General features: G+C 45.5%; 1 protein-coding gene and 1 pseudogene across 3 annotated transcripts in view; one reads left to right on the top strand and one right to left on the bottom strand.

Moving 5' to 3' along the window:
* GLE1 (GLE1 RNA export mediator) overlaps positions 1-14062 on the top strand; it is a 35714-nt gene extending 21652 nt beyond the window's left edge. For 2 of the 3 annotated variants that reach the window (XM_038549172.1, XM_038549171.1), the window contains 10 exons: positions 770-1001; positions 1470-1582; positions 1747-1816; positions 5395-5537; positions 5631-5821; positions 7712-7841; positions 9429-9533; positions 10729-10811; positions 11529-11592; positions 12833-14062. In XM_038549172.1, the coding sequence (XP_038405100.1) occupies positions 770-1001; positions 1470-1582; positions 1747-1816; positions 5395-5537; positions 5631-5821; positions 7712-7841; positions 9429-9533; positions 10729-10811; positions 11529-11592; positions 12833-12901 (1200 nt within the window). In that variant the 3' untranslated portion in view covers positions 12902-14062. Of the gene's footprint in view, positions 1-769; positions 1002-1469; positions 1583-1746; positions 1817-5394; positions 5538-5630; positions 5822-7711; positions 7842-9428; positions 9534-10728; positions 10812-11229; positions 11482-11528; positions 11593-12832 lie in introns of all 3 variants that reach the window. The other variant, XR_005364946.1, reaches the window with a different exon arrangement.
* LOC119873530 lies at positions 6954-7077 on the bottom strand (annotated as a pseudogene).
* Positions 14063-14804: the final 742 nt, after the last annotated feature.

The following is a 14804-nucleotide window of genomic DNA, read 5'->3' as shown; positions in this document are numbered from 1 at the left end:
GGTTTAATAGATGTAAGTACATAAAACTTAAAGACACATTATAACTTAGGAAACATATTTGTAACATATACAGCAGACCAAAATTTAATGTCCTTGGTGCAGAGAGGGCTTTTACAATCTATGGGAAAAAGGATAAATAAATCACTCTATCTTCATCCCACTAACAGAAAGTTGAGCAAAGGACAGGACAGGCAGCTGTAAAGGGAGAAGTAGAATTGTCTTGTAAATTTGAAACTAAGTTTAAAATCATTATTAACAAGGACTCCTGGGTGGCTCAGTGATTGAGCATCTGCTTTGGGCTCATGGCATGATCCTGGAGTCCTGGGATCAAGTGCCACATCGGGCTCCCTGCATGGAGCCTGCTTCTCCCTCTGCCTGTGTCTCTGCCTCTCTGTATCCCTTGCGAATAAATAAATAAAATCTTTTTTTTTTTAATTTTTATTTATTTATGATAGGCACACAGTGAGAGAGAGAGAGGCAGAGACATAGGCAGAAGGAGAAGCAGGCTCCATGCAGGGAGCCCGACGTGGGATTCGATCCCGGATCTCCAGGATCGCGCCCTGGGCCAAAGGCAGGCGCCAAACCGCTGCGCCACCCAGGGATCCCAAATAAATAAAATCTTTAAAAAAATCATTATTAACATACAGAATGCAGGTTAAAACACAGTATCATTTTTATCTAGACTTACCGCTGACTTATATGAGCTGTGATTTGGCTTCACGGGTGTCTGGAGAACAGACGCTAAGCTCTGCCTCTGTCACCCTCACAGAATGGCTTTCCCACAGCAGAGGACCAGGCTGTGGCAGAGAGAGCCCTGCAGGAAATGCGGGACCTCCTTACAAGCTTGCAGCAGGAGATTGCCAGGGCCTGTGAAGACAAGAGGAGGCAAGATGAGGAGGCGGCCCAAGAAAAGCAGCAAGAGTCAAAGATGCAGCAGGGGCCAGAGGCCCCCAGAGAGACCCCAGCTCCCAACCAGGGCCCAGGAGGGAAACAGAATGAAGGTAGATGTTGGTGGGGATACCATCCTTTGACCCAGAAGGTGAAAGGAAACAATTTGTTTAAATATGTATCAGCTGTTGAGAACAGTGCCTGGTTGGTGTTAAGTGTTCAGTGAAGGAGCACCAGGCTGGCTCAGTCAGAAGAGCGGAAGAGCGTGCAGCTCTTAATCTCCAGGTCATGGATTCGAGCCCATTTTGGGGGGTAGAGATTATTTCAATAAATAAGTAAATAGGGCAGCCCCAGTGGCTCAGCGGTTTGGTGCCGCCTTCAGCCTGGGGCATGATCCTGGAGAACCGGGATCAAGTCCCACATCGGGCTCCCTGCCCGGAGCCTGCTTCTCTCTCTGCCGCCCCCCCCGCCATGTGTCTCTCATGAATAAATAAAATCTTTAAAAAAAGAGATATAAATAAAGTTTTAGAAAGTGTCAATTGAATACTAGCTATTACAAAAGCCTCTCTTTTCTTCCTCAGACCTCCAGGTGAAGGTACAAGACAGTACAATGCAGTGGTACCAGCAGCTACAGGAAGCTTCAAATCAGTGTGTGCTGGCCTTTGAGGAACTGACCAACAGCAAAGATAGTCAGGTAGGGGGCGCTGTAGGTCATTGGCAACACTCTGGGCCTGGTAGTGCTCTGAACAGCCTCCTGTCCCAAAGGAACATCAATAGTGTGTCCCATTCCCTAATCCTACTGGCACCTACTTGGCTCTTCCAAACACTGCCTGCCCTCCCACTGTTCTCTCCTGGCAGGCCAAAAAGATAAAGATGGACCTCCAGAAGGCTGCCACCATCCCAGTGAGCCAGATCTCCACCATTGCAGGTTGGTCAGAGGAGTTAAGAACATGACCCTTCGCTTCATTTTGTTATTTTTTTAAGGCTCCAAATCCACCCGTCTGTAGGGTTCCTGTAGATAGAGTCAGTGCAGACAAGTGACAATGGATCAGGCATGTATAAATTATGTCTTACTTTTTGTTTCTTCTTCATCACAGGTAATCCTTATGTGTTTGTTGACTCACTTTTATAAATAAGCTGCATATTAGCAGTCAGTTATTTACGAAGGCTCCTACCTGATGTTGAAAATCACTGCTGAAAACATCACTCAGGGAACCTGGGATGTGACTCACACTTTTTGCTTTCATCCTGTAACATTAGCTTGTCCGAGCTCAAAATCTACCTTATTACTTTATTTGTTTTTTGTTTTTTTTTAATGGTGAAAAACTTTATATTTAAATTTATAGCCGGCTGGACTCAGTTTAGATGATCCCAATTTTGTTGGCAACATCCAAAGCATCATAGCCAGGAGCCAGTCGAACATATGTTTTCTTTTCTCCATTAGGCCTGATCAAGGTGTTGACCTTGGCCACATCAATGTCATAGAGCTTCTTCACAGCCTGTTCGATCTGGTGCTTATTGGCCTTGACATCCACAATGAACACAAGTGTGTTGTTTGTTGTCTTCTATTTTCTTCATGGCTGACTCAGTAGTCGGGGAACTTGATGATGGCATAGTGATAAGCTTGTTTCTCTTGTTCCTCCACTCTTTTGAGGATATTTGGGCTGCCTTTGGAGACGCAGAGTTTTGGGTCGTCAGAATGATCCCTGAGCTACCCAGGGATCGCTGCTTTAATACTTTAGAACATCTTCCTTTTAATACTTTAGAACATCTTCCTTTTCTCTCCAGAGACTGAGCTTTAGAGAGTGAGACCCAGACAGAAGAAAGACCCTTCTTTCTCTCCTTCAGAAACAGTGATTCATTTTTATAGAGCTCCAGGTTCCAAGCCGTGCTGCCCAGTGGCTGGTGAGCACGAACATCTGAAAAGCTGCTCAGACTTAGCATGGGTCCCTGTTCCCCTGATTCACTTGTTGCCTAGAAAGTGTAGACAAGTTGTAGTTCTTGCCCATGAGAGGTACTATGACAGAACTTACATATCATTCTGCTGCCTGAAGTTCTCCCTAGAGCAGGGCAAGGTATAGATAAATAAATACTTAGCAACTTGACTTTTTAGACTTTTAGACTTGAAAGTGCCATTTCCTTTGCTAGCAACGACAGTGGGGGTGAGGTTGACCTGACAGCCATGCCACTCCTTCACTGCTCTCCTCCAGCTTGTCCCCAGTCCTGACCCCTCAGCTGACCACAGACAGCCTTATTTGTTTCCTCTTTTGTGAGGAACATCTAGATGCCGGGGGTGGGATCCTTAGGTGCCAGCCCCTTCCAGCCATACACAGTGGTACCTCTTCTTCTGTGTGTGGAGGGAGGAGGTGGCCTTGGCACACTTCCCCTTCTCCCTCTGCCTTTGTTGTCCACCCTCCTTTCCCCTTCAAGACTTGCCTCAGGGGATCCCTGGGTGGCGCAGTGGTTTAGCGCCTGCCTTTGGCCCAGGGCGTGATCCTGGAGACCCGGGATCGAGTCCCTCGTCGGGCTCCCGGTGTATGGAGCCTGTTTCTCCCTCTGCCTATGTCTCTGCCTCTCTCTCTCTCTCTCTGTGACTATCATAAAAAAAAAAAAAAAAAAAAGACTTGCCTCATCGCTTATCACCTGGTCTCTGCAAATTGACTCCCTTTTACAGGCTTCTTTCCCTTTAAACATGCTTGAGTTACATCCTAAAATACATTTTTTTGGTTCTATCTGCCTCTTCTAGCCTTCCTCACATTTCCCTTTGGTGCTGGTGATTATTCGTTTCTTGATGAACTCTCCTTTGGCTTCCATGGCAACATGAATTTCCAGGTTTTCCTGATACTCACCCCCTCAGTTCTCCTTTGTGGGTTCCTGGGTCCCCCGCCCCCACCCTAACACTCCTGGTGTTGCCCAGGAGTCTGCTTTCACCATCTATTCCCAGGTCACCTAGCCCCAGGCTTTCAGATGCTGCCTCTGTGCCCTTGGCTGTCCTGTCTCTCTCTGGAGCATTCTTCCTCTGAATTTCAGGGCCCCTCACTTGGGCTGCCCGGAGGCACCTCTGCCTGGCATCTCTCTCCTACCTCGTGTTGAAGGTATGCAGATCGGAGCCCCTTGTCGTCTTTATGCCTGCTTTTCCCTCTGTTTTGCTCTCAGAAACCAGTAGAACAACTGTTGGCTCAGGCACCTTTGCGGGAAGTTGGGATTCCTCCCCTCGACTGCTTTCTGTTTCATTCTTCGCATCTGATCAGGCTCTAGTTTTGCTCTTCACTTTTCTGCATATTTCCTGACCTTATTCCCTTTGTCTACACCATCACTGTTAAGTCTTTGAAGAACCAGATGCAGACATGCTCGAGAGTCAGTGCTCAGTACATACTGAGTACAGAGAAAGAGATGGTCTAATTCTTGCCTCTTGAAAAGTAGACATCCATGAGTGGTTAGATTTGGAGCAGAATCTAAATCTCTCTGGTGCTGGTGTGGCATATGGGATGTGGGAGGCTGTGCCAGGCAGAGGGTTGGGAGCTGACTTTTCTAACCAGAAAGGCACAGAGAAAGGAGCTGATAGGGAATTTGAAACCATCAGTTAAAGTAGTACTGAAATGTGACGTAGCAGGAGTGGGAGCTACTATTTTGGTATCTCAGTAAGGTTTGAGTAATGGAGACCAATTTAGATCCACTTAGGCTTAAAAAAAAAAAAGAGAGACATTTATTCTAAAGCTAAAGGGATGTTTTTCAGAACCCGCTGGCAAGAATGAGAGTAGAACGAGCTAAAAACCTTAGGATCCTTTTCTCTCATCTTGCCTCTACACATCTCTGATCTTATTAGGTAGACTACTGTTCTTTGGTTCACCTGGCAGGTGCAGAGCCCTAGTGTTTATGAGCACGTGTGTTGCCAGGCCAGCCACTTACAGGAGGTGACTCAGTCAGGTGGCTGATTGGCTCAGCTGGTCACTCTTCATCAAACTGTTGCCAGCGCAAGGCTGGGGCACACAGGATCTGGAATACAAATAGAGTCACCAGGAGCCCTCTTCTGTGTGTCTGAGGATGGGGAGAGGCAGGTCCCAGAGAAGGGGGAGTCACTGAAAGCTGGGAAGAAACCTCTGGGAGGTTTTTCCCAGAGATGCAAATGACTCCTATTAGAGATATCAGCCACAGCCCATGGCATCTGTAGCCATTCCACAGTTGCCTCCATACTGTTCCCCTCTTGTTTGGTGTGTCAGTTTATTCATTCCCAAACAAGGAATTCCTTTGAAATAGTACCACGTCTTATGTACTTCTGCACCATAGGCTACAATGCGTTTTATTGGTGTGTCATAGAATTTTCCACAATGGTATTTTTCTTTAGGTTCTGACCTTGTGGGTGCTGCATAGCACCATAGGTTTGTGTTGTTTGTGTTGTTTGTTTGTTTGCACCATAGGTTTTTTGAAGAGGCTTTATTGCAGTGATGAGAAACAGAGTGGTCTGCAGTTGAGTGTTTTAACTGACTTTATCTCTGTCATACCCAGGCTCAAAGCTGAAGGAGATCTTTGACAAGATCCACAGCCTGCTCTCTGGAAAACCCGTTCAATGTGGTGGGCATTCTGTGTCAGTCACCCTGAACCCACAGGGCCTGGACTTTGTCCAGTACAAGCTGGCAGAGAAATTTGTGGTGAGAAACGTTTTCAGGTATGGGGAGAGGCTGGTATGCAGCCTTTAAGCTCCTCTCCATAGTAACTAAAATGGTGATGTTTCTGCCCCCCAGAAACAAGGAGAGGAGGAGGTGGCCTCTCACCATGAAGCAGCATTCCCCATAGCAGTTGTGGCATCCGGAATCTGGGAGCTGCATCCCAGAGTGGGCGACCTCATCCTTGCTCACCTCCACAGGAAGTGTCCCTACTCCGTTCCCTTCTACCCAGCTTTCAAGGAGGGAATGGCATTGGAAGACTATCAAAGGTGAGGTCCTTTTTCTCCTCACTCACTCTCCTCAGGAGCTGGATGAATTACAAATAGAACTGGGGTTTGGGGGCATCTGGGTGGTACAGTTGGTTAAGCATCTGATTTTTGGTTTTGCCTCAGGTCATGAACTCACAGTTGTGGGATTGAGCCCTGCGTTGGGCTCTACACTGGGCACCGAGTCTGCTTGAGGTTCTCTCCCTCTCCCCTCCCTCTTGCTTGAACATTATTCTCTCTCAGTTTCTCTCTCTAAAATAAATAAATAAATAATCTTAAGGGGGGGAGGAGAACTGGGGTTCATTCTCTCTCCTTTCACAGCTCCTCGTTATGTACCTGGAATGTTCTGTCAGAGAATCTAATGTCTTTCATGCAAACTTGCTGCTTTGGGAATTTGTGGATTCAGGTGCAATAATCAATATCATTTAGGGAAAAAAATACTGGATTTAGAATCCAGGAGTTTTAGGATTTTGCCCTGCTTCATCATTTAATGATTTGCAAAATGGGTCAATCACTTAAGCTCTTTGAGCATCATTTTCCTTGTTTGCCAATGAGGGTAATGATATCCATCAGTCCTGTAAGTTTGGGGTGCCTGGCTGGCTCCATCAGTAGAGTGTATGACTCTTGATTTTGGGGTTGGGAGCTTGAGCCCCATATTGGTACAGAGATTGCTTAAAAATAAAATATTTAAGAAAAAAATCCTTTTGATGGTGCCTCAGTGGCTCAGTTGGTTAAACATCTGCCTTCAGCTCAGGTCATGATCTCAGGTCCTGGGATCAAATCCTTCGTCAGGCTTCCTGCTCAGCAGGGAATCTGCTTCTCTCTTTCCTTCTGCCCCTCCCACTGCTCATTTTTTTTCTTTCTCTCTTGAGAAAATAAATGAAATCTTTTTTAAAAAGTCCTATGAAAAAAATAAATAAATTAAAATAAATAAATAAATAAATAAATAAATAAATAAATAAATAAATTCCTATGAGTTTACCTTGCAGGGCCTACGTGATGCACAGATGTGATAGTTGATTTGTGTACTTTGTAAATAAACTATTGTGCAGAGATAATGATATGTAATCATGTAGTAAGAATAATGCTAAAAAGGGGCGCTTGGCTGGCTCAGTCGATAGAGCATGTGACTCTTGATCTTGGGGTTGTGAATTTGAGCCCTACATTGGGCCTAGAGCTTACTTTTTTTTTTTTTCAATTAGCAATAATCGCACCTCGGATAAACCTCATTGGCTATGATATTGCCACTGCGTAAAACTACTTTTTTTTTTTTAAGATTTTATTTATTTATTCATGAGAGACACACACAGAGAGAGGCAGAGACAGGCAGAGGGAGAAGCAGGCTCCACAAAGGGGGCCCGATGTGGAACTCGATCCCAGGACTCCAGGATCACGACCTGAGCCAGAAGCAGATGCTCAACCACTGAGCCACCCAGGTGTCCCTAGAGCCTACTTTATTTTTATTTTATTTTATTTTTTAAAGATTTTATTCACTTATTAATAAGAGATACACACACAGAGAGAGGCAGAGACACAGGCAGAGGGAGAAGCAGGCTCCACGCAGGGAGCCTGATGTGGGACCTGATCTCGGGTCTCCAGGATCATGCCCTGGACCGAAGGCAGGTGCCAAATCGCTGAGCCACCCAGGGATCCCTAGAGCTTACTTTAAAAAGAAAAAATAGAGACATGTGGTTGGCTCAGTCGGTAGATTATGCAACTCTCAATCATGAGGTGTGGTGAGTTCAAGCCCCATATTGGGCATGGAGCCTACTTTATAAAAATAATAATAATGCTAAATGTGATAGTACTAGATTGTTCCTTTTAGCCATAAAAAGTCAGTGATTTGTTATGCTCACTTTGGCCTTGTCACATTGAATTTTTCTTCCCACACAGGATGCTTGGCTACCAAGTGAAGGACTCCAAAGTGGAACAGCAGGACAACTTTCTAAAACGCATGTCTGGGATGATCCGACTCTATGCTGCCATTATCCAGCTCCGATGGCCATATGGAAGCCGACAAGAGGTAGTAGAAAAGACCTGCTATCAATAGTGAGAGGTCGGACCATATTTGTGTATCCTGTCCACGAGAACTATTGCCCTTCTTGCTGCCAGGGCAGTCATTACATGAAAACTTAGTGTGTATTACTGTTTTGTAGGTGTGCTTTAGAGTAGTTGATGTTGAGTATTAGGAAACTTTTGGACCAGCAGAGCTATTTGTTCAGGGATTGACCCAGTTGAGCCTTTATTATTATTATTCTGGGGTGATGCCTGGGTGGCTCAGTGGTTGAGCGTCTGCCTTTGGCTTAGGGTGTGATCCCAAAGCCTTGGGATCAAGTCCCACATCGGGCTTCCTGCATGGAGCCTGCTTCTCCCTCTGTCTATGTCTTTGCCCTTCTCTCTCTCTCGTAAATAAATAAATACAATCTTTTTAAAAAATTATATTATTATTTAAAAAATTTTTTTACTTTTTAAAAAGATTGTATTTATTTATTCACGAGAGACACAGAGAGAGAGGCAGAGACATAGGCAGAAAGAGAAGCAGGCTCCCCTTGGGGAGCCTGATGCTAGACTCGATCCCAGGATCCCGGGATCACAACCTGAGCCAAAAGTAGTCACTCAACCACTGAGCCACCCAGGTCCCCTCAGTTGAGTCTTTAAAGAAGTGGGTTTGGGGCACCTGGGGGCTCAGTAGGTTAAGCGTCTCCTTCATCTCAGGTCATGATCCTAGGGTCTTGGGATCAAGCCCCACATTGGGCTCCCTGCTCAGTGGGGAGTCTGCTTCTCCCTCTACCTCTCCCTCCCTGTTCATGCTCTCTCTCTCAAATAAGTAAAATCTTTAAAAAAAAAGAAAAAAGAAGTGTGTTTGTAAGAGGGTTTACCAGATGACAGTCTGTTGAGAACCAGTCATTAAAAGTAGAAGATTCTATTAGAAGAGTGATCTAAATGATACGGTATTATTATTATTATTATTATTATTATTATTATTATTATTATTTAAGTTCTGGGCCCAGAATGGGGCTCATGACCCTGAGATCAAGAGTCTCATGCTCCATTGATTGAGCCAGCCAGGTGCCCCAACTCAGTGTCATTTTAGACCTGGTTGGTGCCTCCTGTCACAGATGAGCAGATGGAGTCTCAGTAAGCTATGGTGACACACAGTCAGTAACAAAGCCACCAGCCCAGTGCTTTTCACAAAGGATACAGATTGGAGACATGGAGAAATTAACCTAAAGAGGAGACCTAAAGAGAAGGGATTGTTAGTTGATTGAATCCAAATTTTTATCATGTACCTGCTGTGTTCCAGGTTCTATGCTAAAGTACCTAGAATAATAAATAAAATGTCTATATGGGTAACTGATAGAATCCCTGAAACCGAAATTGCCAGATGTCGACTAGGGGTTCCTACAAAGAATGTGTGGGTTCCATCATGTTGGGACATTTGAAGACAGGATTTGTTCATCTTGTGATGTTTCTCGTTCTCCCCTGTGGTATGTGCTTGATTTCAATGATCTAGGAGTTCATGTCACTTAGTAATGGCTGGAGATTAACTTTGGGGGTTTAGATCCCTAGATCCAATGATCAAATCATGACCAAGTGTCTCCCCTCCCAGATTCATCCTCATGGCTTAAGTCATGGTTGGCGCTGGTTGGCACAAATCTTAAACATGGAGCCCCTGTCAGATGTGACAGCCACCCTCCTCTTTGACTTCTTGGAGGTAAGTAATGCAGTTATCACACGAGACAGTGGTTGAAGCAGCCTTTGGCCATGGTGTGACCTGAATCAGGAAGCAATATAGAGACAGGCTGATGGTGAACAGCATTAGGATTCAGTGTCACACATTTTTTTTTCCCAAATGCTAAAGACACACCTAGCTTTTGGTTTTTCTTCCTACTGTGCTTTCCTTCTCTGTGTGCTTGTCTTCTCATTGTAACAAAGAAAAAAACCGTACATTCCAGCACAAGCAAAAAGGGACGTTTGTTTTAGGGATAGAGAAGTGACTCCCAGAACCAAAGGCAGGATGTGTAGTTGACTCTCATGTGGGCCTGGAATCAGGAACTAGAATGTTACCAGGCACCAAGAGTCTCTCTGGGGCCACATAGTCCTTCCTGTGCCCTTCCTGTGCCCTTCCTGCAGGGATGCCTCATTCTTGCTCCATAGGCCAGCTTTCTCTGGTTCTCTGTGCACAGTGGAGCAGATAGTCATCCTGGGCTATAGCCCTCTGCCTCAGTGTGGTTGCCCAGTGTAGTGGGACTACCGTCCCATCTTTGTGATCCCTCATACCTGGCAGAGCAAATATGATCAGCCAGCTTGGGTCAGGTTTCTCCCTTATCCAGAAGATTCCTTATAGTTCTGTCTGCCTATGAGGGGCCACCACTATAGGGGTGACGGTAAGGGTTTCTGTGGAAAGGAGACATTTCTTAAAAATTAAAGCCCTGGTGCACATACTGTAATGGATGTGGGCCATTGAGCCTAGAATGCCAAACATTTCCATTCATCTTAGAGTTCCTGAAGTCACAGGATGTGAGCAGAGATCATGAATAAACTTGAGAACATGGTGATGTTCTATATGCTCTGCTTACTATGGTTGGGAGGAACACCATTACTTTAGAAAAGTTTCCATTCAGTAGAATCAAAGAATAATAATAAAGTTTGATTCATATTTTCTAGTTTGCTAAAATACTTGGTTTCTTGGTGGTTGATTTAATGGAGATATTGTCATATACAGAGAAATGCTTCAGAAAAAAGTTGGATCTTTCCATTTATTCCCTTGCTTAGGTAAGGTGCTAAGTGGTATTGTGGCTGAAATTCTTGGTAGGAGTGAAAAGCAAAGAGCCGATGTGCTTTACAGATCTCTGGCATGTGTATAAATGTGCATCCTCTGCTCTGACCATGCCTGTCCTTCCCTGTAGGTGTGTGGGAATGCCCTCATGAAGCAGTACCAGGTACAGTTCTGGAAGATGATCCTTCTCATCAAAGAAGACTACTTCCCCAGGTATGTGGCTTATTGAATAGACAGCATGGGATTCAGTGGGTGAAACATACAGTGTCAGATGCCCTTGGGTGCAGTTACATGCTGGGTTTGACTCAGCTAAATGCACCTATATCAAGTGTGACATCTCTCATCCTTCTCTTTGATTTTAGAATTGTAGTGAGAGTATCTTAAATACTATTAGCTAAATGAAAAAGCTAAATTAGGAAGATCCTGGATTCAGATACCTGACATTTAACTATTTTCCAAACTCCCTCAGCTGATCTGGAATGGTGACCACACGCAATCATGAATTAACCAAGGAGTTAAAACTCCCTTAATAAATCAGTTGGAAAAAAAATAAAATAAAATAAAATAAATCAGTTGGAGAAACTGATTTACAAACAAACCAGTTGGCTTGACCCATGGTGTTTGCCTTTAGGTGCCCTTCTCATTCCTTTCAACACACTGGCATTTCAGCCGAGGGAGAGGTTTTAGCAGCACCCATCCTGCCTGCCTGCAAAGACCTTGGAAAGGAATGTCCTCTGTTCTCCTTTATCTCCTGGTTTGAGTAGGCAGCTGAGATCATTTGGACGAATGACAGCATCCTGAGCCCAGAAGTCATCTCTTCGAGTCATTCCACCTAATCCTTCCTCTGGATCAGCAGCGTCCCGAACTCCTCTCCAGGAGGGAGGTAGGAATCACAGTTGTGATTTGTGTGTCTTCTTCCTCTCCCTGCAGGATTGAAGCCATCACAAGCTCAGGACAAATGGGTTCCTTCATACGCCTCAAGCAGTTCTTAGAGGTAATATGTCCTTAGACCAGCAAGTGCTGAGTTGTGGTTGACCTCGAGGGTGCCTGTGTCTGACAAGTCGTGGACTTCTGGGCTCAGATTGCATCTCTTCCTCTTGAGTTTGTAATTTGATTTATATAAGTCATCTCTACCTGATGTGGGGCTCAAACTCCCATCCCTGAGATCAAGAGTCACCTGCTCTTGCAACTGAGCCAGCCAGGTGCCCCTATCTTGACTTTTTTCAACCCTACTTTTTTTGCCTGTGATTTCCCTTTGCTGTCAGGGGTGGCATTTCATCCTCATGCACACCGCCGTCTATGCTGCCGGAGGGGAAGCTGTCCTAGGGGTGAATAAAGTATACTTAATGACTCTGGTGTCACTAATACATGTCTTGCTTGCTGGTGGAGCTGCTTTCTTAGGTCTCCACTCAGGGGAACTGGGACATTTGCTCCCATTTTTCCGTGAGAACAGACTCCACTTACAGCCAGACTCCTTCCCTATTTCCCAGTGCTGGAAACCTCTATAGGGAGGTGAGGTTGACCAGTAGCCTAGAAGTCTGCTGGGACAGCCCACTAACTTCCACTTTCCAGGAGCCCAAGTGGGCAGAAGGCAGCCGTGAAGGATGGGACCGGGCTGTGGGAGATGGGGCAGGGGACCCACATCACAGGCAGCATTGCCTCTGTCCACCACTGCGGTTCACATGCAGGCAGAAGTGTCCTGTGTTGCGGTTGGTCCCACTCTTCCCAATGGTAGCCACGGTTCCTATGACTTCAGCTTGCTGTCCCTCAAAGCTTCTTCCAAATGTAGGGATCCCTGGGTGGCGCAGCGGTTTGGCGCCTGCCTTTGGCCCGGGGCGCGATCCTGGAGACCCGGGATCGAGTCCCACGTCGGGCTCCCGGTGCATGGAGCCTGCTTCTCCCTCTGCCTGTGTCTCTGCTTCTCTCTCTCTCTCTGTGACTGTCATAAATAAATAAAAATTAAAAAAAAAAAATTCAAATGTTAAATGCTGGGGATCCCTGGGTGGCGCAGTGGTTTGGTGCCTGCCTTTGGCCCAGGGCGCGATCCTGGAGACCCGGGATCGAATCCCACGTCGGGCTCCCGGTGCATGGAGCCTGCTTCTCCCTCTGCCTGTGTCTCTGCCTCTCTCTTTCTCTCTCTCTGTGACTATCATAAAAAAAAAAAAAAAATGTCAAATGCTGGAAGGAGCGTTACCAGAAAATCATTCTTGTTTTCTCCATCTTTCCCTGACTAGAAATGTTTGCAGCGCCAGGAGATTCCTGTCCCCAAGGGCTTTCTGACTTCCTCCTTTTGGCGTTCCTGATGGCACTCCATGGCCCACCATCACCGTGCTGTTTCAGAGGGACAGGAATAAAGCAACTGAAAACAGCTGTGTTTGGGAGAAGTCAGATTTAGAAATGCACCAGTATATGCTTTTATATGTTTGTACCTTGCAACTAGGAGAGGACACTTTTCGGGAGTCCCAGAATCCAGGGGGTCTCTTTGAAGGCCAGATACTCCTTAAGGGGGTCTGCATGGCAGAGTAAATGGCATCGGCTCTTCTCATTTCTGCAAATGTGGTGAGAAGAGTGATTTAGTGCTTGGTCTCATCATTCATTTCCTTTGTGTCTAGTGTCTTTCAGAAAGTACATAGTACCTTAACCATTTCCCTCTGAGCTGAAGTGAGCCCACCACTTGTACTCCATCCTCTCCCTCAGCCCATGCTGCCCCCTGTTCAGAGTACAAGTGTTAATAGTTGAGGCTCAAATCCTTACACGTAAGTCTGGGTTATGGTGGTTTTGCCTTTCTCAGCTTGTGAAGTAATGATAAATTCAGAGGAAATGCCTGATATAGACATGGATTAAGTCCCAAATTGCATCAGAGATAGTTTAGCATCTGGGACTGGGACTGTTAATACATGTTACGTTGAACAGGAAGCACTGTTGGTCCTATTAATTTGGGATTTGGTCCCTGGATGACTAGGGATGCATGAACCAGGACAGGTGTGGGGCGGGGGGGGGTTGTTTATTCTTTAATTTGAATGAAGATGGGCTGTAACGGGCTTGCAACATTACACATGAGCCAAGAATCTATATGCAATGATTCAGGGGTTAAAGGTGTTTGGGAGGAATTGGGAACTGCTTTAAAATTGTTGACATGACCTGAGTAAAGAGTGATGATAGATTGGCCTCACTAAAGCCACTATAGAAATTCAGAGCTTGGCTGTTCAGTTAAGAATTGAGATTTGGGGATCCCTGGGTGGCGCAGCGGTTTGGCGCCTGCCTTTGGCCCAGGGCGCGATCCTGGAGACCCGGGATCGAATCCCACATCAGGCTCCCGGTGCATGGAGCCTGCTTCTCCCTCTGCCTGTGTCTCTGCCTCTCTCTCTCTCTCTGTGACTATCATAAAAAAAAAAAAAAAAAAAAAAGAATTGAGATTTGTTTTTGGAAAGGCTCATTGTCTTTTGTACCATAGACAACAGCCATGGATCTACTCTGTACTACATGTCGTCTGTGGGGTTGTGTTTTGGGCGGGGAGGGCAAGGGTATTCCCCGGTACTATCGGGTGTTTTGAAGTGACACATTCTATGAATTGTTGACTCTGGTGCAAAAAAAAAAAAAAAAAACAAATAATAAAGCTTGATTTTTAAAAACTCATTGCTGGTATCTAGTTGGCTGATGTAACCAATTTCCTATATTGTGAGCTGTGTACATCACTGGGGTTACAATTGTGTACAAACCTAGCTCTAGAATAGTGTGTGTTTCTCCCTATTTTGTCTTCTTGACCTTCGCCTTGGGAAAACTTGTTTTTCTGTCATTCCTTTTCTGGAATTATGTACCAATAACTGACCTTGTTTTATCTAGCAGCAATGAAAAAGGACTGAAGTCTTTTCATATGGATGCAACAGAATGAACTCTGGGGAAGGTGTCAGTAGACTTGTGCAATTCACACTTAGGTTTTGTGGCCTTGGGTAGCTCATTCACCTCCTCTGAGCCTCAGGTGCTTTGTAGCAATGCCTTAGGTCAGAGCTTCCCAGCAGATGTGTCAGCATAGATCCCTTTAGCCTAAGGACCTGCAGAGGCCATAGCCTTCAAGACCAGTTGCCATTTGCACTTCCTCTCTTGCCTGTGCTTTGCACATGCCATCATTTTCTACGTATTATGACCAGGAACAGGTTGGGAAGTCCTGACTTTAGGATGCTGAGTGTTTGGTGCCCAGCCCCATAG

The sequence above is a fragment of the Canis lupus genome, chromosome 9, assembly GCF_011100685.1.
Source record: "Canis lupus familiaris isolate Mischka breed German Shepherd chromosome 9, alternate assembly UU_Cfam_GSD_1.0, whole genome shotgun sequence".
Lineage (NCBI taxonomy): Eukaryota > Metazoa > Chordata > Mammalia > Carnivora > Canidae > Canis > Canis lupus.
The sequence above is the reverse complement of the archived record's forward strand: the minus strand, read 5'-3'. Positions and strand labels throughout refer to the sequence as shown.